Here is a 26917-nt window from a genome sequence, read left to right as displayed (position 1 = left end):
CTGCTCCATGAATGAAAGGATCAATGACTTCAGGAGATCCTCCCCAAAAGAGATGTGGCTATTCCCTAGTGGGATTACCAATGTATTTAGCTAAAGCAGTTTGAAAACTACTCTTGTAAATCTAAAGTTTATGATAGTTTTGTTTGTTTTTAAGAATTCAGATGGTACTGTGCAAATAAGGGAGGCAGAGGGAGAAAAACTATTTATGTACTCCATTAATTCATTCAGCCAATATTTTTTAAGTACCCTGATGTTCACAGGACTACTTATATCAGCATGTAATAGAGTGAGAAGCTGGATTACAAAGTGGAGCACATGGTCTGGGATGCATGAGTCACTACTTTCTCTGATCATTTGGAAAATTACTGTGCTCTGCTGCCAAAGCATAACCATATTCCTGGACAGGGATGGATGCTGAAGCTTCCAATGCTGAAGTGTTAGAGCAGCCTGTTTCTGGGGACGGCTTTTTGCTTTGTTAACAGGTAGACTGGTTGAACCTGTAGGAAGAATCTGAGATGTGGACTAGAAACAGCACAAAAGAAATAAAGCAATTGCAGAAACAAGGAGACATGGGGAAAAAATCACTGCGCTCCATGCCTCGCAGCAAATCCACAGTTATTATACATGAGAAAAATCTTATTACTGGCTTTTCCTTAAACAATTCAGGTAGGATGTATTGTATTCTAAAACTCAGTTTCAAAATAAATGCAATTATTAAATTTACTATTAGCTGCTTTCCTCTTTTTTTCCTTAACTTAGGTACAAAAACTAACAACTTTTGGAACAAAAACTAACAACTTTCCATTTCAAATAAAACAAATAAATCAGGATATGAAAAGTGCTATCATTTAAATTTGAATCGTAGGCCTCGAGTCAGCTTATATTACAACCTTACAATTCAGAGAAAAGCAAGAGACATTTTAAAAGATTCAAGAATAGGGGTGGGGGTGGGATGTGAGGAAGCCATTATAAAATCCCTGAAGTTCTCCAAATTTATAAATGCCATTAAACTTTACTATAAAATCCCTCAAATTAATGTGTTCCTAATTTTAGCATTAAATGAGGCTGGTATATTGAGTAGAACTATTTGCATAATAATGACAAAAATCAAAGTTTTAGGGAAGCAAAATTGACTCATCTAAAACTTAAATTCTAATTCCTGAGCAGCTTCTGAATAATGAGGCTGAACAAGTCAGAATCGTCCTGGCCTTCTTCAACAGTGGAAAATGGATTATGTAAAGACTTTAGGGGGAGAAATTTACAATATATACCTATGTTTTCTCCAACTTTTCCTTCCAAGAAGCCACACTGGGAAAGTAGGGTGATATATCCTCCCAGTAGCTCTGGAAATTTAGCCTGAAGTTGCATACTGTTAGAACAAAGTTTGTTTGTTTGTTTGTTTTAAGTGTTCCATTTTCTCTTCAATATTTATATGGATTTGAACTATATGATATAAAATATTCATCTCTCTATAAAAATGTAAATGCTCTAAATTGCTGGCTAATTAAAATCATATTACCCCTTATTAGTTAGGCTAAGGGCTAAGCTGCTGTATTAATAATATCCCAAATATAGTTGCTCAAACTAGATGTTTTATTTCTCATGCAATGGTCTGGAGACAGCACCTTGTCAGGGGCATATTGGCAGCACTGCTCCATGAGGACATTCAAGGACCCAGCTTCCTTCCACGTTGTTCCTTCTTACCCCTTAAGGCATTATCTTTGTCTGCTCACTGAGCTCCAAATCTATGTTTTGGTCACAGAAAAGGGAAAGAAAAATTGGATAAGTATCATTTCCACTTACATTTCATAGATGAGACCTAGTCCATGGCTACAGAGGATGGAAAATACAATTTCCAATTTCCATAAGGCTGGCAAAAATTAAAAAGTGATGCTATGGCAATATATACCACATCCATCTTGTAGATCTATGTATTCCCTATGTGCTATATTCTGCTAAGGATGCCCCAGGGAAGTACGGTAATAAGACATGGGTCTTCAAACTTTTCCTGTAAAGAGCTAGGTAGTAAATATTTTAGGCTTTCTGGATCATGGGCTCTCTGTCGAAACTACTCAACTCTGCTGTCCTAGTGCAAAAGGAACCATAGACTACATGACTATACGTAAACAAAAGAGCATGGCTATTGTTTTGGTTATCCATTATGGCATAACAAATTACTATAAATTTAGAAGTTTAAATTAACGCACATTTAGTATCTCACCATTTCTCTGAGTCAGGAGTCTGGGTTCTTGATGTGTTCTCATCTGGAGGCTTGACTGGGAAAGAATCCACTTCCAAATTCACTCGGGTTGTTTGAAGATTTATTTTCGGTGGCTATAGTACCGAGGACCGAGGACCTCAGCTCCTTGCTGACTATTGGTCGCTCCCAGCTCCTAGAGGTCACTCAGTTCCTTGCTATGTGGATCTATCCACAATCCCTCTCAGAACGTGGCAGCTTGCTTCTTCAAAGCCAAGAAGGGAGAAAGTCTCTAGAGTGAGTTTGGTAGTACGAAAGAATTTTACATAATGTAACAATCATGCGAGTGATATTCTATTACTTTACCATATTCAGTTGGTTAGAAGAAAGTAACAGTGCTGCCCACTCTCAAGTGGAGAGGATTATACCGAGGTGTGAATATCGAAAGGCAGGAATGATCGGGAGTCTGTCCACCATAGCTGTGTTCCAATAAAATTTTGTAAAAGCAAGTGGTGGGTTAAATTAGGATCACAGGCCATAGTTTGCTGACCCTAGGTATAATGAATAAGGAGAAGACATTGTTTAAGGTAACAAGAGACAGAAACTCAATGAATAGAATTAGAGAAAAGATAGACTTTTCTAATCTAGCCAGAGAGTTATGTAGAAAGGGAGTCACAGAAAAAAGAAAAAAATTCTGATTCTAGTCTCATCTCATAATACACCTGTTACCTTATTTTGTTAATAAAAAATTAAGAGTGGGATAGATTGGCATTATGTTTGAATCTAGTGATCATAAGACAGAGTTATTGGAACTCCAAGTAAATTCAAAGTGAAGGGGTTTCATAGCAAGCTTTTTGCAATTTTGACTTTAATTCAAACATTACCTGAAATAATTTTAATAGAAAGCCTGGTCATTTTTTTCAAGTGATTATGAAGATGACAACTTACACTTATTATGATTGTTGCAAATCAATAATTATGCTAAGTCTTTAACATGAATTATCTGGTTGAATCCTCATAATACTCTCATGTTATTTAGATTATGATTTCCATCTTAAAGATGAGGAAACTGAACTTTAGAAAACTAAATAACACAAAAAGTAGTAGAACTAGCATATGATTCTCAGTCTATCCTGATGGTCCAGACACTTAAATTTTATTTGAAGTGTAATGGGAAGTCTTTGAAGAATTTTAAGCGGAGAAAAAATATATTTAATGTGACTACTGTTTCAAAAATACTAACTCTGTCTGAAGACTGGTCTGAAGCGGGGGCTAGAATGGAAGCAGAATAGTCCAGGACACAGATGATGGTAGCTTGGAAAAGGTAGTGTCCTGGAGAGATATTTACAAGATATTTTATTGGTAGAAGTAACAGGACTACCTCTCCAACTGATTCGTCCTCTACTATCCCCTTGTTCATTACTACACTCTAGTCACACTGATCTTCTTTGGTTCTTGAAATGTGCTAAGCCTTTTCCAATCTCTGGATGTTGCCGGGGCCATTCTGTCTGTCTAGAATGCTATGCACTCTGTTCTTCTACTGCTTCATTCTAACTCATCCTACAGGACTTGGCTCAAATCTCATTTCCTCAGAGAATCTTTCCTTGATGCTCCAAGTTCCCACCTTTTGTTTTCTTAATAGAATTCAATAATTTTTCATCCCATACTTGTTCACAAGTTATTATATTTTTCTTTTTTTAAAAAAAAAATTGACACACTATGCTTCAAGGAACAAGGAACTATATTTAATTTGCTCATTACTGTTAACATGGTGCTTTGAGTACACAGTTCCTAGCACCACAGGCGCTCAATGAGTATGTGCTGAGGAAATAAATGTCTAACTTCAATGCCCTTATACTTATATACTGTGCTGTTGCTTTCACATTTGCTGACTTTAGAGGAAATCTCCTCTTCTATGCCTCTGGAGTTATCAACAAGACATATCCAAAGTAATTAGAGATGTTCCTGTCTTCAACCCACTCTCATCCTACACTCTTCCCAAAACCTGACCTCAGGTTAAAAAGAACTAAGAATGAAATGCACAATAGAAGGAAGGGGCTGAGGAAATCGGCTTGAGGCAGGTGAATACTCATTTACTGTTGGTAAGAGTATAAACTGGTATGAACATTTGGGGAAACAATTTATCAATATGTAAACATGGCCTTAAAATAAATATAAATAAAAACGTATACAAAGAGGTGTGTGTGTGTGTTTGCATTTACATAAGATATCTGAAACTATATAAACCAAATGTTTCTGAGTAGTTAGTAGGTACTTTTGGTGAGTGAGAGTGAGATGGCAAAATGAAGGAACTTTTTTTTCTTTTTACAATGGGCAATTATTATTTTTATAATCAAATCCCATTAAACATAAAAATAGAAAACAAATCTTCATAATTTGACATAATAATCCCACTCCTAGAAATCTATACTAATAAGATAACAAGAGATGAGGCCTAGGGTTTTTTATATAATGATATTCACCTATGAGTTCTTTAGCAAGTTAAAAAGTTGAAAATAATACAAATGTCCAAAAATAGACTGGATAACTAAATAAAGTATAGCTCATTCAAATAATGGACTATTTAATATATATTAAAATTATGTTTAGATAATAAGGACATGAAAAATGCTGATGTTAGAATGTCGTATAAGCAAAGCGAATATAGTAGGAAACTATATTTACAGCATTAGTCCAATTTGTTGGGAAGAAAAAAAGAAAAAGAGAAAGATATATAGATAGAAAAAGAACTTCAATAAAATCTACCAAAATAACATTAATTAGGTTGCTTATGATTTTTGGTATTTCCTTATTAAAAATAATCATATTTTATCATTGAAGAACTGCAGATATTTGCAGTAGGTATAAAAATAGTACATTGGTTCCTTTCAAACAAGTAATTCTTTTTTTTTTCAATCCTCATGTCAAGCACTCATACAAGACACGTTTATCGCTAAGATACTAGGTTCCAGCCCCCACTTATCCCTCTACTCATCTTTTTCTATAAAAAAGTAACATGCATTTAATACTTTTTGGGAATGATATTTTCTTTGACTTGCGAATTGAAACAACAGTTACATAATAAAATTATCTGCAATTAAGTATATTTCAAGAATAATTATGTTCTTAGTTGTAATTAGACTTTCTACTTGTCCTTTCTTCATTGCCTTTTGTTAGACTTTCTCGAACTAGTCTAATGGAGAGAATTATTTACCACATTTTTGTATAGGTTTAGATATACTCAGAGAATATATAACCAGCTCTATTAGGGGGCATAAAATGAGCTACTAATAGAAAATTCAATTTTGAGCAGTCGCATTTAATCTAGATTTCTACATTAGGAGTTAAGTTGGCTATTAAACCAATAAAAACTTCTACTTATCTACATGGTCACTGTCAGGAGGCCTAATAAATTCAACTTGAGATGATATATGTTTATTTGTATATAAGAAGACTGAAAGAATATTTATCAAAATGTTTACAGTAATCAGGTAGTTCTTTCTGGGGACTGGCAGAAGAGCATAAAAAAAGGAAAAGAAAAGAAAAGAAAAGAAAAGAAAGAAGATAGATTCCCACAAGGCACATATAAAAACAAATCCTATTATATTATAAATATGTCTTTCAGATATCCTACAAATGGAAGTTTGAGTTTAAAAACTTTTTAATCGACTATGAACAGCAACTATGACATTAACTTTCTGAAATAAGCCAAACTCCCCACAGAAGCACACATATAAATAAGTAAGGGCATAAATTCTATATATTAGATGTTTATTTGGGAGACACAACATATAAAGAATGTGATTTAATATCAATGGTTCTGTTTAACTATAGGGCATTTCTAAAATCAAATTCCTCCATGTGAAAAAAAGTCATGTTTGAATCAACTCCTCTCTCTCTCTCTCTCCCACTCTCTCTCATTTTCTCCTACCTCCCCATCCCTTCCTTCCTCCCTGCTTCCTCCTTCTGTCCCTCTCTATCTCTCCGGAAACAATATAGGACAGATATTTCATTTATAAAAAAATCAACTGATATTATTTTTTACAGGCAACCATACTCATATTTATATACATATTGACAGCATAAAACACTGTGCACTTGAGTTCAACTAGACATAAAAATTTTATTGACTTAAGTTAAATAACATTTACAGAAAGAGAATGTAAAAGGTATGTGTTTTGAAATTTTAAGGATATCCATTTAGCACACATTACAATTCTTTTTATTCGTGATCTAAATCTGTCTCCCACAGTATGAACTGAACCATTATTAATCTGCAGTACAAAGAAAGGCATACAAAAACCAGAATTGTTATTAAAGCATTAACTAGAAGAAAAATAAAGAGAAGCTCACACTGGAATTACCTGATATACTACTACTAGCTTTATTTTAAATTTCTTTCCTATATTATTTCCAAAGCAAAATATACTCATTATATTCAAAGAAAAATACTGTAATGTATTTGACTGCATCTGACTGCTTTCTTAATTTTATTAATGTACTTACTGGAGTTCTGTATTCTAAGGTATACATTATACCTTGTATCCATGGACCCTCCTTGATATATATATAGTCACATGGGTGAAAAATAAACTGGTTAGGCAATAAAGCAAAAATAGGACAGTAAAAACAATACGGTATTCACTTTTGTTTCCTTTAAAGCAAAAGTGTTCTTAACAATTGCTGGCTGTTGGCTCCCAGAACTAGAGAATGTATATTAGAACCTCAGTTCTCAGAACAATGATTTCCCTTGGCTGTTATTTGTCTAAGAAGTGATAAACCGTATAATTTACAAGAAGAAAACTACTGAATCCTTCAGAACACACAACCTGGCAGTCTATCTTCAAAGCAAAATAATGAGGTGGCAGGAGTGTGATGGAGAAACCAGTCTTCAGGAACATCATGTAAGGGAATCCAGCTGTGCTTGTATGGTCTCTAGCTATTTACAAAGACAAAAAAACAAGAGAGAGAGAGAGAGAGAGAAATTCTTATGAAGCGTTGTTTAGAAACATGCAAATAGAAGAGAAAGAATGGCAGCAATTATATATATTAAATCCAGTCACATAGCAATAAATATACCATAATTTTTTTTCTATTTATGTGAAAATATTAGAATTTATGCTTGCTAAATTTTCAAATTTGTAAACTAGGATTTCTAAATACTACTGTTTTTATTTTAAATAATCACTATATAAGATTTTTAAAGTGTGTGGGGGGGGTGGTTTCTTGACTTACAAAATCAATATTTGGGAAGAATCATGAAATATGCTCATGATAAATCTTTAAAGGACGGGTATCTTCCCTTCCTCGTGTGCCCAGAAATTAAAATATATAGCCTTACTTATATCTAAAATGCCAGTGTGGCTAGGTACCACATAGTTCATTACTTAATGCTTTAAAAGCAACAATCCTACTGCTTTAATTAAAACAATTTCCATTTTCTTCCTGATTTAGTTTGTCGGATTCTTTTCATCTCGGCACTGCTTCCTACTGTGAAACATAAGGTGTTTACAAGTGAAGTTTAAAGAACTTAGCTCTACAATAGGGCATTTAAAAATAAAAATTCATAAAATTAAGGAAAAAATGCACTTATCGAAAATTATTTAAAAAATATAGACCTTGTTATAGAAATCAAACAACTCCTTGTGATTGAATTCCATAAGAACTTTCTCCAGACTCTGTAAGAAAAAAAAAAAAAAGAAAAAAGAATTTATTGGTATACAATTTACATTGCAATTTTTTCTCTCCACTTAGCCTCAAAATATGCCATATTATCCTGAGTGGTTTTTAAAAAAATACTTACCTGCTCCATTGTTCCTAGAACTCACGAATGCACTTAATAACACTCCACTTTAGCCAAAGGTTTCAACTAGTGATATCTGTTCTTTAAGTTGACTCCACAAAGATTAATAAAATATATGCTGGCAAGAGAACTATTTCATTATCTATTTTTTCAAGACAGAGATAATACATGAGATTATATTCTGTCTTTCTCAGCAGTCCATTTGAAATCTAGTAAATACCATTACATAAAGACACTGGAGGCGGCATATCTGATTGAATCTATCCAGCCATTAATGCCTCACATCAGCACAGCTGCTGCCTCCAAGCATCTAACAGTTATGATCTTAACATGCTGAGATTGTTACCTTTTTTAATGTACAGACTCAGCAAAAGTTAACAATTAACACAACAGCTTCAAAGCTGGGACTTAAACACACTCTTCTTTCACCTCACATACGATAGAGAAATCTTTACGGATGCTACAGATGCTAAGTAATACTGTGCATATCTGCATGTTGGTGTAGTAAAGTGCAACATTAACCCAATCCGCTCCAACCTGCTTGGGTGGATTTAGTAAACTAAGAAAACACTTAACTAGTTTCTGAGGTTGTTCAAACACATCTATTTTGTTCAAGGTAACTTTGGGAAATAAAAGTTAATGAGAGATTGCAAAGAATGTGCTGCCTGCTCTGACCACACTGTCATGCTCACATGACATAAAATAAGCACCATGAAGTAAATAAGTGGAAAACTGTTGCAAACAAACATTGATTCAGGTACTTAATTGCTTGTGGTCATTTCCAACATGCTATTAACTCTACTTCTCAGTTTCTATATTGAAGTTCTTTCTTTGTTTTATCTGTTTTAATGGTTTCCATTTCTATTTAGAAAGCCGACATTTTCAAAACGAGTTATCTCCAGCTAACTCCAGGAGAGTCAATGGAGCTACGGCACCTCCCTTTTCATGAAGCCTAAACACAGAGGATCAAATTCCACACTTGATTTTCTCTTAAATACCTCTTAAGTATTTCAGCTTTAAAATGAATGAAGAAGCCTGTCTTCTTTAAAGTCTCATCCTTTAGGAATAATTTAAAACTGTAAATTGTTCAAATTGTTTTAGAAAAATTAGTTGGCTAATTGGTACATATCATGAAACCTCCAAAGGCTGAATCAGCATTATCTAGCAGTCCTATATTTCCTCCCAGCAGAGGCCTAGGTTTCCCCTAGGGAAAAGCAAGGCAAGTTTATTGCTCTCTTCCCCATGTACCTCACTCTTAGCCAGGCCAAGTTAGGAGAGACTGAAGAAAAAGTTTATGAAAACACTAAATAAGGATGTAAACAAGAACCTAGTTGGGTTACAGCAAATCCTTATTTAGTGAATACAGCAAATCCTTATTTAGTGAAAACACTAAATAAGGATTTGCTGTTACCCAACTAGGTTCTTGTTTCCTGAATTTTACTTAGCTTTGTTTCAAGCTAGTGTTTCCTAAAATGTTACACTGAGGAAAAGGAAGAAAGGTAACTTTGAAAATTTACTTCTTTAAATTCAATAGCTAAAAAAATTTGCATGTGTGTATGAGTGTGTGTGTGTGTGTATATAAATTTAGAGTCCTACTTTACTGAAATACTTGGCTCTAAGAAGAAAAAATGCTGATAACTATACAAAATATTCAGAGAACCTATACCTATGCCTGGCATAATCACTGGTAGCTAGTTATCATTATCATTTCTCATTCAGCCCACAATGACTTAGAGAAGACCCTGAGAATATGGGAGAATATGGAAGTGATCTTAAGTGTTTTATGTCTAATGTGCAATGAGATTATCTTTAGAATTTGAGAATCTACGTTTATCCATGGGTTGGCCAAGGGCAGCTGTATTTTAGGAAAATAAGAATGGAGCTTAGATGTGTAGAATAAAAAGGGAAGAGGAGCTGGATAGGGGCCAACTCTCTACAATGTCATGTTCTGACATGGAACCCCGCAGAGTCCAAGAATTTTAAAATCAAATCTGGCCTTCTAGGACATTATGAAGGTATCTTATTCATAAAGGAGTATAGATCACATTTTATTTAACCATTTGGTAGCTTTATTTATGACTAATTTTAGACATATAGTTCATGGCCTCCACTCTTACTCTTGCTTCAGGCTTGCAAATATTATGAACGAGCCTAATCAAAATCTTTCCTGGGGCCATGACATTTTTAGGAGGTAAACACATGCTAAGAGTTCCTTGAGACTATAACTAGAAAGTCATGGATTTGCTTATCAAACCAGAATCAACTCTCTAACTTTATTGTTTACTCCTCTGAAAATGTATGGAAAGTTCTGTCCATTAAGAAAGCATGTTTTCAAACAACTTCTCTTCAGTTTAATGTCTGGAAACAAATCAATGGTAGTCCAGACTCAACAAGGATATCAGAAAAGCATTACGTTTAATGATGGTTCAATTATTACTATTTCAGTGGTGCTTCTCTTTGGATTGTCCAGCTCTACATATAGCTTTCTACACTTTAGATACTCCTGGCCTTTGATACAAATAATGGTTCATTAGTATATTTGTTAAGAGAAGAAGAGGAGTAAATAAATTGAAACTCAAACCTTCCATATCTCAGCTATCAATAGCAACTCTAACAATAGGCTTTCTGGAAGACGATGTAGAAAATCCTGGCTAAAGCGGTTTTATAGGATGAACTTGACAATGGATTTAATTATCCATGTGCTTCCTGTCTATCACTGTCACTAGATAATGAGACTTGACTATTTGGTCCTATATTTTTTTCCCCAAAGAGTCAGAAAGGCTGAATAATAAAATGTAGCCTATTATGTCATACTAAATAAGAAAAGAAATACGTTAGTGGCATAAAACTACAGTTGTAAATTATCAAATGTATCATCATCTTGTCAATCACATACAAAAACTATTTTAAACTTGAACTATATAATATATCTCTAATCACCTGGCGAACCAAGTAAGTACATATTTCTAAAACATATGTACATACATAGTCACACATCTTTAGATAATGTGGGACTTCATTTTACAAATGTTTAGGAAAAAAGTTTATGAGAACATTACATCCCCATTCTTCCAGTAATCAGATACAAAAAATATTTTCATACAAGGAAAACTATTAAGCTAAAACATTTTAAAGAAATTAAGTATAACAGTTTATATTGTCTTCCAAAGGAATATAATGACTAGATAATTTATACAAATTATTTCTGGGAGGACTTTTTGGTGCTTGTTTAACAGGTAGATATTGCTGTTATCTAGGACAATTCATGGGAAACCTTTACTAGATTTGGTAAAGAAAAAAAATGTAATTCAATGATAGCTAAATAGGCCAAAGATATTGCCATACCTACCCCCTTAAATGAAGAATTTTTATAACATAAAAATGAAGTCAGTAAATAAGACAGTTTTTTGTTTTACTTTGCTTTGCTGTTATCGTTTTGCTGGGGATTAAGAGGGTGGTTGATTTGTATTGAATCATCCACACTACTGCATGGTCTCTCTTGAGAGAAAAGTACCTATGTGTAAGATGTTTGGAGGCTACTGCAAATGATACCTGCTCATGTGAGCATAAAGCAGGATAACATTTCTCTTAATCTTTTCTTCTTGGTTCTACAATCTTCCCTAATTTAATTTTCTAGTTTTATTTCCCACAAGACCCTCCAAAAACCTCTGCTCCAACCAAACTGGTGTACTCACTTTCTCCCACACGTCTCACACTTTGCTGCCTGTTTTTGCTCATGAGGTCTCCTACTTTCAGGTGGATTGTGGTTCTAAATGAGTAAGGTATATAAAGACTCCTTTAAAAACACACTAAAATATATTAACTATATAATATTTAGTTAGCATATAAGCTATCAGTAAACATACTAACTATAAATAAAATGATTGATAAATAATACAATTCAGAACTTCCATATATCAAAACACATCATCAAAAGAGCACAAAGGTTAGCCACAGAGATTCATATCCAGAATACATAAATATCCCCACAAATCATTAAGAGACAAAACTCAGTTTAAAAATGGACAAGAACATATTTCGAATCCTCATACACTAAACTAATACAATATTATGTCAATTATATCTCAACTAAAAAAAAGCAACCTGGATGGTAGTGTTTGGCTGGGGAGAAGAAAGAAACTATCAGAAGACTCTTATGACGCCAGATTAGATTGTTAAAAGGGACATCAGCTAATGTGAATGATCTGGAGGCCTGGCTGGTGGTGGAATGCAAGAGAGAGAGGAATTAATGATGAGAGACAGTCCTTTTCCTGTTGGGTTTCCTGGCAGTTTCTCCAGCTGAGGTACATCCAGGTGCATCCAGATTGCACAAGAGTGCCCTGGATTGACAGACTTGCCCTGATTAAAAAAAGAAAGAAAGAAAGAAAAAAAAAGAAGATAAGAGACTAAGAGACTTGAACAAACACTTTGCAGAGAAGTATGTCCAAAGAGCCAAAAACATATGAAAATATATTAGTAACTATACTTCTGGAAGGGATAAAAATTGGTACAAATACTCTGGAAACTGGTTTGGCACTATTCACTAAAGCTGAATATATGCGCACCCTATGCTCAGAAATTCACTCCTAACTATTAACATTGTGCTCAGTAGAAATGTACATATTTTGGACATCATGAGATTAGTGTATATAGTATAGTGATAGTACCATTATACAAAAAAAAAAAAAAAAAAAAACCAGAATGGAAGTAACCAAAATTTCTTTCAATAGAACAATGTTGAACGTTAGAGACAGGCACCAAAGAACACATACTGATTTCATTTACACGAAATTTGAAAAAAACAATAACAACAAAGGTTTTACAGACAAATACTTATGTGGTAAAATTATAAAGTAAAGCAACAAAGATATTATCATAAGTATCAGAATAGTGATCACCTCTGGGTGACTGGACAGAGGAAGGAGTAATAGGGAAGAGGCATAAAAGAAGCTTCTGAGGTAATGGCAGAAATTTATTTCTTGATTTTGGTGGTGGGTAAAATGTATTCTTTTTATGACACATCACTGTGCTCCTTTTCTGCATGTGTGTTCTATTTCCCCAATAAAAAAAGAAAAAAAAGGATGATATTGTTATATGTTAAATTTATTCATTCATTTTTATTCAATAAATATTTATTAAATGACTACAAGTCCTGTTCTAGGCACTACATACACAGCAATGAGCAACAGAGACAAAAACCTCACACATCCTAGTTGATGAAGACAGACAATAAACAAGATATGTAATACTAACAATAACAACAATAGTAATAATAAATCACATACATCATGTTGAAATGTTAGTGATAAGTGCTAGGAAGAAAAATAAAGAAAGGATGTTTGTTTGTGGGTGGTGGTCAGGAAAGTTCTTACTGAGAAAGTGACATTTGAGTTAAGTAAGATTTAAAAGAAGTGAGAGAGTAAAGGTAACCTACAGAATGGGAGAAAATATTTGCCAACCATTAATAAGAGTATAATACCCAGAATATATAAAGAACTCCCATAATTTAACAACGAAAAGACAAACCAATTAAAAATCCAATTAAAACAATTTAAAAAATAGGCAAAGAGCTGGAACAGACATTTCTCTAAAGAAGATATAAAAATGGCAAGGAAGCATATGAAAAGATACTCAACTCCACCTCACACCGAATATGAAGGGTGTAATTTTTTTAAGTGGGAAAAAAATATTGTTAGTGAGGATGAAGAGAAATTAGAATTCTCATATATTGCTAGCGGGAATGTAAAATGCTACAGCAGCTGTGGAAAATACTGGCAGTTTCTGAAAAAGTTAAACATAGAATTACCACATGACCCAGCAATTCCAGCCCTATGTATATAGCCGAAAGAACTGAAAACTTGGACTCAAACAGATATTTGTACACTAATGTTTATAGAACCATTTCAACAGCTATTTAAGGCGATATGTTAAAATTTTGATGAAAAGATAGCAGAGGAAGCAAGACAATAGGAATATAGAGACTGCTCAGAATAGTGTATTTTGTACATGATTACTCTTCCATCAACAATCAGTTTAAGCCCTGTTATAGAATTATGTCTCCTCAAAATTCATATGTTGAAATCCTAACCCCTAAATCTCAAAATGTAGCTATGTTTGGAGACAGGGTCTCAAAAGAGGTAATTAAGGTAAAATGACGTCATGAGAGTGGGCCCTAATCCAATATGACTGGTATCCTTAAAAGAAGAGGAGATTAAGACAGACCACATGAAGACACTGGAGGAAGATGGTCTTCTACAAGCCAAGAAGATAGGCCTTAGAAGAAATCAATCCCACCAACACCTTGATATCAAACTTTTAGCATCCAGAACTGAGGAAATAAATTTCTATTATTTAGATACCTAGTCTGTGCAGCCTTGGAAAACTGATACAGACCCTATCACCTCTTCTAGGAAAGAAGAGGAGAAGATCTTTAAGAGCAGTGGAAAGCCAGTGGAGGGTTTTAAGCATAAGAATGATATAAATATATTTACATATTAACAACTCACTTCAGCTTTTATTATAAATGGGTTAGAGTTGGCCAAACTGGAGATGGAGAAACCAGTTAGCAGGCTACTGCATTAGTCCAAGCGAAAGATCTAATGTGATGGCAACAGTGAGAGAGAAAAGTGAAAAACCTGAGCTATGGTTTAGAGGTAGAAGGAACAGTACTTAGTGACAGATTTGAGCTGAGGCGGAGAAATGAAGAAATAGAAGGAATCAAGAATGAGTCTCACGTTTCTGGCAAGAGAAATTAGATGGATGTAACTGAGATAGGAAACTCTAGAAGAGAAGATTTGAAGAAGGGGAGAATCAAAAGTGCAATCTCAGACACAATTAGCTTGATATGTCTATGGCATTTCCCTGAAAATATATGAAATAAGTCCGGAAAGCCAGAAAAGAGATTTAAGTAAGAGATACACATTTGGGAATTACTGGTCTATTGATAGTTAAAACTGTAAAAGCGGATGAAATTACCCAGAAAAAGAATGCAGCATGAGAAAAGACGGCAGCCTGGGGCTGAACTCTACAGAATGTCAATATTTAGGGTAGGTAGGTGTTCCATAAATGGTGAGTATCACTAGATTCACATATATGTTCTGCGTATGATGTGAAAATGTATGGTGGGCATTTATTACACGAACCAAAATAATTTACTAAGTTAAGATACAGGCGATAAAACTGGGTGGCTTATTTTTAAATATGCCTTCAATCTTTCATTTTCCAGTAAAACCTATTAAAGTCACTAATATTGTTAACTAAACATACACACACTAGAAGATTTACTCTCTTTCTTCTGCCTTATACATATAAAATTACAACCGAGAACTCATTTGAAAATTAATTACTTATATTGTCTAAGCTGGTTTCATGCACCCTATCTGGAAACACTGCAACGTGAAAATGGAAGTGCAAAGATTACCATGCTGCCAATTTCTTAAGAGAAGATGTACTTGTTCACCCATTCCTTTTTATTTTTAATTTGTAATTCTATCTATGAGTACCTGGATAATGTTGCACATACCCATTAGCAAAATTCCCATGGAAACAGAATTTAGTTAGGTCTTCAAGAGAGGTCTAACTTGATGAAAGCTGACAATAAAAATACCCTTTCATTTTCCATTAGTTAAGAATTAGGAACACATATACATTTTCCAAGGGAGAAATGCATTAGCCTCTTCACAAACTATTTAAGCAAAAATAGCCTCTAAATAATATAAACTAGATAAGAATTAAATCAAATTTACATTGCTTAGCTTTTAAACTTAAGTTGGACATCAGAATAAGAAATGATATTATCTTTTCACATAGAAAATCAGGAGTAGAGAATTCTAGTAAAAGAAAAACTACTAATCTCTTATCCTACTTGAATCTAAAAATACTTTCTTTACTAGATACTTAAAGAGGAAATTTTCTCCTTTAAGTTACAGAAATGAAGGGCAGTGATAAAATTTAAATAATATTTCTAGTTCTACTGAATGAATTCATAAATCAAAATACTAGGCACCATTTATGAAATAAATACATGTATAGATTATAGTCTCTGTAACTATAACTATATACAGTTACAAGTATTTGTAAATATATTCCAGTATCTCTATTATTATTTGTTGACTATCTTTGTTCAAAAAACTAGGTATTAATTTAAGCTCCCGCATAGACTGAAAAAACCATGAAACTCTATTCATACATACAAACATTAGCCATTTCTATCACTCATAATATTCAGTCATTCAGTAAACATTTAAAGAATACTGATACAAAGATGAATAAACCATGGGAAAGAATATACTCTTGACCAAAGAAAGGTCCTTCTCTAGGTAGGCAGATTATCTTTACAGCTAAGTGCCCAACTATAGGAAGAATGTACATGGGAGAGTAGGAAGTAAGGGATCCTCTGCCCATCTGTCAGATAACTGGAATCAATCTTGGCAACCAAAGGGGTAACAGATGTTACAATCAGCTCTGATTCAGAAGGTGTCAGCTTGAGAGGTGTAAGCATGAGCATTCTGGGTAGAGGGAAAAAGCAAATTTCCACTTTTCTGTAAGGCAGCTTCACTACTTGACTTTCCAAGGTTCTTCTCAATTCTATGACTCAAAGATGTTGAAAGGCACACCTACCTAAGCAAATTTAGCTGGTGAACTTAAATAGTTAAAGAACTACAAAATGTCAGTAAGAAGAGCCTGGGCAATAACTTCATTCAATCCTCTTCTTTAACAGATAAGTGTTCTTATTTAAAAGAAAACTGGTCCCACAAAGATGAACTAACTTTTAAAGTATACAGTGGTGGAAATAGTCATTGTTCTATCTACTTCATTATTATGGTACCCCAAGATAAAACAGCACTTTCACTTGCATATTAAGCTAATTTATAGAAAAAATTTCTCCTAATGAATCTGCACAATTACTTCCCTTCTCTAAATCATTCTACACAGAAATACATAGAAGTTATGCTGAGGGCAAATATTTTGACAAATATGGCCGATAAGGTACCAAGCTGTCTTAAGTAATAGAGGTATAATGTGAGGTTAAAGTCTTCAATTTCTAGAAAATATGCAGGAAAAAAACATAAGCCAATCTCTTTGTCTTGGTTACATTAATTTTTTAAAAAGCCACTGTGAAAATTTCACAGAAGTTAATATAATACCATGGCCATGTTTCGAAAAATTCTAATTATAAACAAAAATATGTTAACCCAATGAATATACTACATACGGAAAAAGAATAAGAGAAATTATCACTTTTCACCTACATATGGAACTGATTTCTCTTTCTCTCTCAAGCCCTGTGATTCCAGCAGGCGCCAAAAGCTCACAGGCATGGATAGCTCTGCTGTTGGAGGAGAGCAGTGGGAAAACTGAAAATCATGAGCTTATATCAAGGTTTGATAAAGTTACAAAAGGACAACTGCTACAAATAAATGGAATATAAGCCACAAAAGGCATTTTCCCAGGGTGAAAACAACCAAGTTGTAACTTTTATTTTTTCACTCTTTGAAAAGTACAGTTCAACAAAATGCTTATGCATTTAATAATATAGTCAGTATATAAAGAGCAAAAGCAAATTTCAAGGTTATTAGCATGGCATTCAAGACTTCCAAAATTTGACCCATGACTCCTCCTACAGCCTCATCTAGTATCCTCTAAATACATGGTACGCTCTAGCAGTACCAGCATGCTTTGCATACTGCCATTCCGGACTTTGTTCACGCTATTCCCTATGTTCTCCCAGCAGTGCTCCCAATTGCTCTTATGAGTACACGTATGCACACACTTGTACATGTACCACTTATTTCATTTAGTTAGATCCTAAAACTCACTTTAGTTGACATCTTAGCGCTTAATGCATATCTCTATCATTGCCTTTCCCTACTACACTGCATGAAATTATCTACCTTTGCACTACAGATGGGAGGCTCTTCAAGGCTATGCTTTATTTTCATTATTGTAGTCTAATAGTATGGTACCTAATCATAGCACTTAATAATTTATATGTTTATTGAGCTTAACTTTAAGAAAGGAAGTTGCTAAATTTAAACATGCTTTTTCCACCATACAGGAAAAAAATACTATATATGGAGAATATCAAAATAAATGGATTTTGTCTAAATGACAGTATTTTCCAATTATACTACAGTATTTGCCCAATGCTGACAGTAGTCCTGTAGGTCTTATAATTCTTGTTTACTTGGTAAATATGTGGGCTAAATATCACGGTAATTAAACTATGTAATGATTCCTTAGTTAACCTGAAAAATGACTTCTCACACTTGAAGGTCCCAAGTTGGTAAAAGCAGATTTGAGGTTTTGAACATCATTTGCTAAAAAGACAATTGTCTTGGCTGCCAACATAACAACAAACCATTTTTGACGAGAAATCTTTATTCAATATAAAAACTGTGTAAAATGTATGCATGAAATATTGTCACTAAGTATGTAATCAGAAATATCTACTTCAGCTGCTAGGATATTTAACCCATTATCTGTATATGCCCTTTTCATTCTGGCTAAAATATTACTTTGTTCTTATGAAGACAATGCAATATGTTTGGCAGTCATATCATCTTCATATTTTTTTTCTGTCTTCTTAAAAATTACAATGTGCTATGCATGAGCAGATCACAAACTTGGAGCCAATCAAAACACATCTCCTATAATATTCATTAACTGTAATTTATTATGTGTATGCTGATATGTCATTATGATTTTCAGCTTTGGTATTGAAATATTTAGCTATGGCTGCTGAAGGTAATCAGCAAGATAAGAGGTTTTGAATATGATTACATGAAGGTCCTTAAATATAGTGAGAAATTATGTTAAGAAGAGCACTGATGGCTAAAAAATTGAGTTTTCTGTAATAAATATTATAGGTGATACCATCCTTTTCTGGAAATTATACTTTATTCTAATTATATGTGCTTATCTGATTACTGAAGCATTATCATTACAGATTTAGAGTAGCTGCATTACTTGACTTTTCAAAACATGTGTTAATATCATAGCTGAGGAATTCCAGGTAAACTATGGATAACAAATTCAAATCTTATTACGTTTCCAGTATATAGTTTTAAAGACTATGAGCTCAATGCCCAAATTTGGGTTTTTCCTTTGTTTATAAAATCACTTTATTCATATACAGAAATTTGGATAACGTGTGTGTATTTTCAAGAGCTATTATGTATTTTGCATTCTAAATTAAATAATCTAATATGATTCACAGTGTTAAGAAAAAGGTAATTAAAAACATGTTGGTTTAATTTTTTTCTATCTTGTGCTTTCATGTCAGTCTTCAAGGAAAAGAAGACTGATATGTATACTTAAATGAGTATTAATTTCTCAATTTAGTTACAATTTACATTTCTTATCAGCTAATTGGAAGACCTATCTCTGCAAAATAAAAAGGGTAAGTTTGGCATTTGCTTCATGTTATGAAGGGTACTGAATTTACCATATAAGAGGCACCTGAAAATCACTGCTAAGCTGCAGTATAATAATAGGGCACCCTCTGTTTTACTCTTGACACAACCCACAGTCCTAAAGACAAGCAATATAATAACTAATTTGATTCTGGGTTAATTTAAGGCAGTAGTAACCATCTAGACAAAATTGTTAACTTGTAATCATGTTCCATTACAAATTTTTAACTTGTAATGGTGACAGATTAAGACGGAGCTCATTTTTCCATCTACATTAGTGCCTTGCTAACCTAATTACCAGAAAATAATTTGCAAAATCCTCTTGGAATCATCAAATGAACTAACAATGCATATTCTAAAAATGAAATGGTTCTAATGAGCTAATATTTTTCTCTAATCCTGAGTATATCAGGAGTTCATAAATAAGGCTTTTATTTTACATTTAAAGTATAGTGTCTGGGGCATACTACCATGAATTCAACACAGATAGCACTGGCAGATAGTTCAGTCTGTACTATGGTACTTGAGTAAAGGGTGTAGCATGGGTTTTACTTTTAATTTAAGGAAATAATAACGGCAGAGAATTTAACTTATAATTTTCAACAGCTTTATGGAAATATTAATACACTTTACAACTCACCCATTTAAAGTATGTAATTCAACACTTAGTATATTCACAGAGTTGTACAACTATCACTACAATTAATTTTAGAGCATTTTCATCATCCCTAAAAAGAAACCCCATACTCTTTAGCTATCATCCACCAACTTTCCTAACCTCCATTGCCCTTGTCTCCCTAGTCATCATAGGCAATTGGCAATATACTTTCTGTTCCTATAAATTTGCCTATTCTGGAAATTATATAAATTTTAAAAAGATCCCTAATGCACACCAATATTTAAGAAATGAGCTATAAAAAAGTGGAACTTTGCAAACAAAAACTGAGGAATGCCTTGAGAGGTAGGATTAAAAACTAGAGAAGTGCTAAGGGGAGATAGAGTTTTAAATAGGAAAGAGTGATTCAAGTGTCAAAGGTTCCCAAGAACCAACTGAGACAAGGACTAGTACGTTTTTATTTGAGATTCAATGACAAAGAGAATGTTATGGATGTTGGCAGAAGTATTTTTGGTGGATTGGTCAGGAGAAGTCAATTCCAGTTGATTAGAGGGGTGAATATAAAGTAAGGAAGTCAAATGAATGTAGACCAAGGGCTGGTAAACTAGAGTCCACAGGACAATCCTGGCTTGCCGTCAGTTTTTATAAATAAAGGTTTATTGGAACACAGCCACACTCATTTGTTTATTTATAGTCTATGGCTGCTTTCGTGTTACAATAGCAGTGCTATATAGCCTGCAAGCTTAAAATATTTACTATTTGGCCCTTCGCAGAAAAAGTTTGTCAGTGTCTATGGTAGACAAATGTCTCAAAGTATTAGTTCTATTTACCAAAGGTTACCTAATAAGCATCCATATTCCTCATTATGTTTACTACTGCCAGTTAAAAAGGACCAGCTGTTTACATGTAAGTGGAAGTAAGTAAGATCAGCTGTGTTGAATACAGCGTAATTACTCATCTCAAGGTTGAAATTTCAGGCCCTCTTCACTTCTATCTGATGTACTGTTATTTTATAGGAAAGACTGGTGACAGCTGCAGAGATTATTAGATCATATCTTTGGAATAAACAGAATATATCACTTAGCAGCTCATAGTTATATAAATTTTAAAACAGTAAAGTCTTACATCATGCAAATTCTTTAAGAGAACACTAATGATTTAAAGACTGATACTTGAAAAAATAAATTTTGCTTCAAGTTTTGTCTCTTTTCAAAAGTTTATTAATAATAAATGCTTTTTTGAATGATTAGTCCCAAGTATTTTATTTTAATTAGTCACATATTCATATAAAGTCCATAAAAATTTTGAGTGTCAGTTTTAAAACTCTAGTTTATCGACTTTAAAAAGTAAGAAGCCAAAGGTTTGAATCAGAAACATTAAAATTGAACTGTTCAGCTTTTGCTTGTTATATGTGGTCTTAGCCTGGAATGACTCAACATAATAAAGCTACACAATTTGGTTTAACATTTTCTATCTGTTGATGATTACAGAAGCTAAATGTTTCTCTATTCTAGTCATTAATATTAATGAGTTTTGTGACCTACGGCAAGTTAATAAAACAACATTTAAATATCCTATGAAGTTCTCAATAATAATTTTGAACCCGAAATTACTTTATAAAATTCTTTTATAGTGCTGAAAAATAAACAAAGGTTTCAAAGGCATTTCCTATCCTGGACAGGAAAAAAAAATGACAGAATTGCAAGAGCACCTATTGAACATCACTATTTGGTTACAGGTCACATAGGGCTTCGAAATTATAGATTCATAGATTAGGGAATTAAGACATAGACTATTCCATAAATCAAAGGAATACAATATGAGAACAGGTTAAATCTGTTTAACCCCAAGATGATTACAAGTAAATTTTACTTTCAAGTCAGATGTGAGTTAACAAATATAAAATAGATAAGGTTGGTGAAATTTACCCAATTGTGAAAAAATTACTCATTTGTATCATGAAGTTGGAAAGGTCAATGATATTTTAAAAATATAGAATGTGTGGAGAAATGTTATTTAAGGTGGGGTTAAATAATGGCTTAAGGGTTTCTCTTTTAGACATTTATGAAGAGACTGGCTTAAATAAAGGTTTGCAGAAACTTGTAGAAGCAGCCAAGGACTATGTCGCAAATTAGAACTTTTCCAAATAGACACAGGCTACTTGTAGATGGGCCAGACTAATTTGAAACCGGAATTATTTGTAACAGAGCTAACTGATACCCTTCTTAAGAGGTGATTTTCCACATGGGTGCTTTAGGAGTAATAACCGTATTACTGGTTGTGATCTCAGTTTGGTTTGGAATGTTAACCCAGCTCATGGAGAGTGCTTACATTTACGCAGTAAAAACTAGATTTGAGATAGGTAGTAAAGTATACAAAATGCATTAGGCAGGAGTGGTAATACATCGTAACTTTCATTTGAGAATGCTTACCAAATGATCACATAAAGAAGCAGCCTCCCTTCCTCTTTCCTTTCTATTCCCGATATCATCTCCTGGTCTAAGAACTTACTTCTCAAAATGGAATGCTTAATTTGCTTAAATTCTTTTTCTTCAGTCTTATTCTCTAGATCTTTCTAAATACAGATGTCCAGTTTAGTTTTTAAAGTGGTACTTTTATTAGGTTGCTCTTCTACTAAAACTGGTCAATATCTTCCCTATTACCAATGGTCAAATTCTCTTTTGCCTAGAAGTCAAAGCAAATGGAAATAAAATGGTCTCAGTCTACTTTTTACTTTTTAATTATGAGATATTTAATATTCATTAAATATTTAAAATATTAAAAGTACACGGATTAATACAAAAGATATTCATGTAACCCAATACCTAATATAATTCATATCGAGATTTTGCCTTTAAAAGGGATAAATAAAGAATACAGTGAAAGTCTGCCACTACTCATCCCATCTCCTTTTCTTTAGTAGAAAGATAAAGACTTGTTGGAAATAAAAATATAAAGTAGAAAATCAGAGACAACAAACAAAAGACTTAAAAGTGTAAAAATATAATTCTTAACTACCAAGATGGTAAAATTTTTTTAAAATGCTACCCATTTATTAATCTTAGACTGGAAAGCTGAAAATAAGATGATAACAATAAAGTGGTGATTAATACTTCTTTACCTTCATTTCAAATTTGTGCTAGAGGTGAAATTAGACCTAGTCTTTGGATATGGATTTAAATATGCAGAAATGGAGTAAAAAATATTTACTAATTTTTCCACCTTTTCCTCTAACAAAAGGCAGAGAAGTAAGACTGGCAAGACAGAGATTAGAAGGGATAGAGGCCAATTGTCTTCTTTAATAACCTATATGAATGCAAACTGAGATGTCTTACAATCTAAGGAATCAGAATAATTGGCAAAAATCATTTCTCACTATATAGCTGCATTCATGGAAAAGTTGAAGGGAGGTGCTTAAGAAGAGGCTGAAATATCTGAAAAGAATCAGTATGGTATTTAAATGGTGTTTTTTAGAACTAGACAAGGGATAACTCTAAAATTAAAAATATATAATTTAGCATACAAAACCCATAAAAAATTAACATGGGAATGCCTGAAAAAAGATCTCAAGCAAAAATATGTTTCAGACTAATCCAATTTTTTTCTAACTTTTAAACTGAGTAAGATTTTTATATTTTATTTACTGTCTGAAATCCAAAGGTCAACATAATCTATGAAGTAATATGTAAAAGTCAGAAGGAGCAATCAGTCTGCATAATGACCTCAATATAACCTGGTTCGCAAATTAGGTCAGGGAGTCACAGGTTTGGTGAGTGGTACAAGATTTCTCCAAGTGTATCAGCTTTCCCCTGACAGAATTGTAGAGAAATTTTTCCCCTAGAAATACTATGTTCAGAGACTACTATTTTAGTACTTTGAAATAAGATATTCACATGTAACCATTTACATCACAGTAAAAATGAATTTTTTGTGTGTGTGAGTGCAAGTCTTTAATGTTGTATTATAAATATTGACAAGTTTTGGAAAGACATTTAAATTAAAGAGTGTAATAGGAATAGTTCTTTAAGTAGGTTTATTTTGTTGCATCAACTCAATTATCTAGTTCGGCTATAGGTAATGTCTTCTAAGATTAGATATAAAACAACATTAAAATCTGTAAAATATTTTATAACATCTTTATAAGAAAGCAATATTAAGCCATAGGACCTTGGCCAGATTCCAGTTTGGATAATTGCTTTATATTGAAAATTTCTCCTACAGTTAAAGAAGAAAGATGTAACAAGTCAATGTTTAAATAATGTATAATTTGGATCTATAATTTACTAATACCTCAAAAATAATGTAAAGTTTCCAATTTCAAATTAAAAATATGCAGTATATTCAAGGGTCTGTATAAGCACAAAGGTTTTTCTTTTCTATATATTCAAATTAATTTTGGTCACCTAATTTCATTTAGTTACAGAGTAAAATATGTGTTAAATATTTGATGCAATTCCTAATTATAATCTCTGTCCAAGTTTTAAAAAGTATTAGGTCTACTCTTGTTTTACCCCCTTCAATCCATCCAACTCTGATCATGGACTTCTTTTTCTAGAGTTTAGACCCTTCAAAGATTCTTCATTGCTGGCGGAAGTTCAGCCTAGGTTGCCACTTTAATCCTTCCACAATTCAAATTCAATTATTTCCTCCTTACTACCTCTTCAAGTATGCTATAAAAATTTGCTAATTATTACCCTTGAACACTTCTATATTTTCTCAAAACAATGGCCTTGCTCCCACTGCCCCCGTCAATGAGAATATACTCCTCTAACTAACTTCCACATGGCAAAATTCTGCCATTCTTCAAGGGTCAACTAAAACACTTCTTCCCATCTCCCAGTTAGGAGTGCATTACTCCTTCTGAGCCCCTGTATTCTATATTTGGATCAATAATGCAGTACCTAATACATTCTACCTTGTACTGCATTTTTTCCCTAAGTATATCATTACTTTTCTAGTAGGATAAAACTTCTCTGGAGTAAAATCTGGTCTACATTTTAATATAGCACAATGGTTATTAGACTGTGACCTGTGGTATCAAACTGCTTGTGTTTTAAACCAGTCTTCCTAAGTCTCTGTCTTGAGCAAATCGAAATGTGCTATGTCTCAGTTTCCTCAGTTGTAACATAGAGATAATAATAGTACCTACCTGACAGGGATATAAGGATTAAATAACTATTATGTGTAGAAGCACTTAGGCTAGTGGCCCAGTGTTAGCAATCACTGTCATCATCATCATAATCATTTTTCATGCCCCACATGTATCTAGCCCAGGGCCTTGAATACAACAATTAATAAATGCTTGCTTAAGTTGAATAGAATTTTTTTGGCTTTTCAAATTGAATGGAAAATAAAGCCATATGTAAAATGCTGAGAGGGAAAACAAACCTCTCTCAAATGTAATGTTTTAAATAAGCAATAAGTAGATAGACAATTACATATAGAGTTATGTAAATGTTGCCCAAATAAATTACTTTTTGGAAAAGGTGTATCACTGCTTGGATATAACCTAAGTAAGGCCACAATTCTGAAAGCTATTTTCATACTTATAGATTGTCTGAGGCCTTTTACATATATAATGAAGGTCAACTTCAACAGTATCATCAGAACTGCATGAAAAATCCTCACTTCAGAGAGTGAAAAAAATCCAGTACGTAGAATATTATGCTCCAGGCAGGAGGCATAAGGAAGGTTGGGTTTCTTTCCCACATGACATTGCTCCTTACTAAAATAGCAACTTCCAGCTGTTTTTAGATATAATGTCTCTTGAATCCAGCCCACAAATAATGCAAAACTATTACTGCTTTGTGAAGCAGATGAAATGTATTTAATAGAATGAATCTATGAAGTTCATTTTCATTGGTGATCTAATTCAGAGATTAAGCCATAATATTAATATCAGAAATATTTTCACTACTCTTTTTCATGAACATATGAAAACAAAATAAAATGCCAACTACAATGAATATAGTCAGTGTCTGAGATTTCCAAGAAATGAACTAATAATATAGACTTCCTTTAAAGAAGTAAATATTACTCTTAATGGCAAAGCAAATAAATCAAATGATGTCTTAGACTAAAAGAACTGAATATATTTTGCATTTAGATGACACCTATCTTTCAAGGAGTTCAAGACATTTTGCAAAACCTGAAATGGTATCTCTCTCCATCAAGCTCCTAACTAGGAAAAATACATGCTAAGAAAGGCAGGTAAGAAATTAGCACTGTGGTGTAGGACTGAGGCCCAATAGTCATAAATGATCACAATGCTGTGTCTGTTAGGTCAAGAGGTGGACCTCAAAACTGGAGGCTTCTGTTTTCAAATTAAGCCTTGATTTGTCTTTTACATGGCACTGTAGTTAATGCTCTCATCTTCTAATAAGAGAGGAGACTGAGAGTTGGTAGAAAATCACATCTTTGCATGCTAAGTGCTATGGTGGAGGTAACAGTACTTTTAGGTGCTGTGAAATGAATTGTAAAATGACAGAGATAGATTTTAGTGAAGGGATATCCTGACTAGCTGATCTTTCACTAAGCAATAATTTTTGTAACTACTGAAGGGAATGAACTAGAATATTAAACAGTATTACGGCTTCATACGTACATTCAAAATTTGACCTGAATTACAGTTGAACGACCCAGCAAAATAAAACCCTCTTTCTTCCCCAAGAATAATGTCCTGCACTTCAATCACTAGGATTCATTGAAGAAAAATGCACAGCTCTCTGAGAAAGCAGAGCCAGATGGATCCTACATGGCAAGATGTAGCTGGGACCTGAAACAGTGTGACCTGATTTAGGGGCTACAGTGTTAGTTCAAGGCTCTGAAGCTCTGGCATTTTAAACACCAGGGTACAGGTTCACACTCTGGATAATGTCCAGCTTTCT

The 26917-nt window shown here is 33.4% G+C and overlaps 1 protein-coding gene across 6 annotated transcripts in view; it reads right to left on the bottom strand.

Annotated features, from left to right (window-relative positions):
- Positions 1–6300: 6300 nt before the first annotated feature.
- The window catches only part of COMMD10 (COMM domain containing 10), a 150325-nt gene continuing 129708 nt past the window's right edge, over positions 6301–26917 (bottom strand). For 3 of the 6 annotated variants that reach the window (XM_039848499.1, XM_039848497.1, XM_039848502.1), the window contains 3 exons: positions 11696–11769; positions 7816–7875; positions 6301–7132 (listed from right to left, as the gene is read on the bottom strand). In XM_039848499.1, the coding sequence (XP_039704433.1) occupies positions 6955–7132; positions 7816–7875; positions 11696–11769 (312 nt within the window). In that variant the 3' untranslated portion in view covers positions 6301–6954. Of the gene's footprint in view, positions 7137–7815; positions 7876–11695; positions 11770–26917 lie in introns of all 6 variants that reach the window. The other 3 variants (XM_039848500.1, XM_039848501.1, XM_039848498.1) reach the window with 3 other exon arrangements.

Source organism: Pteropus medius, unplaced genomic scaffold (genome assembly GCF_902729225.1).
Source record: "Pteropus medius unplaced genomic scaffold, Ma_sr-lr_union100, whole genome shotgun sequence".
Classification (NCBI taxonomy): Eukaryota; Metazoa; Chordata; class Mammalia; order Chiroptera; family Pteropodidae; genus Pteropus; species Pteropus medius.
The sequence above is the reverse complement of the archived record's forward strand: the minus strand, read 5'-3'. Positions and strand labels throughout refer to the sequence as shown.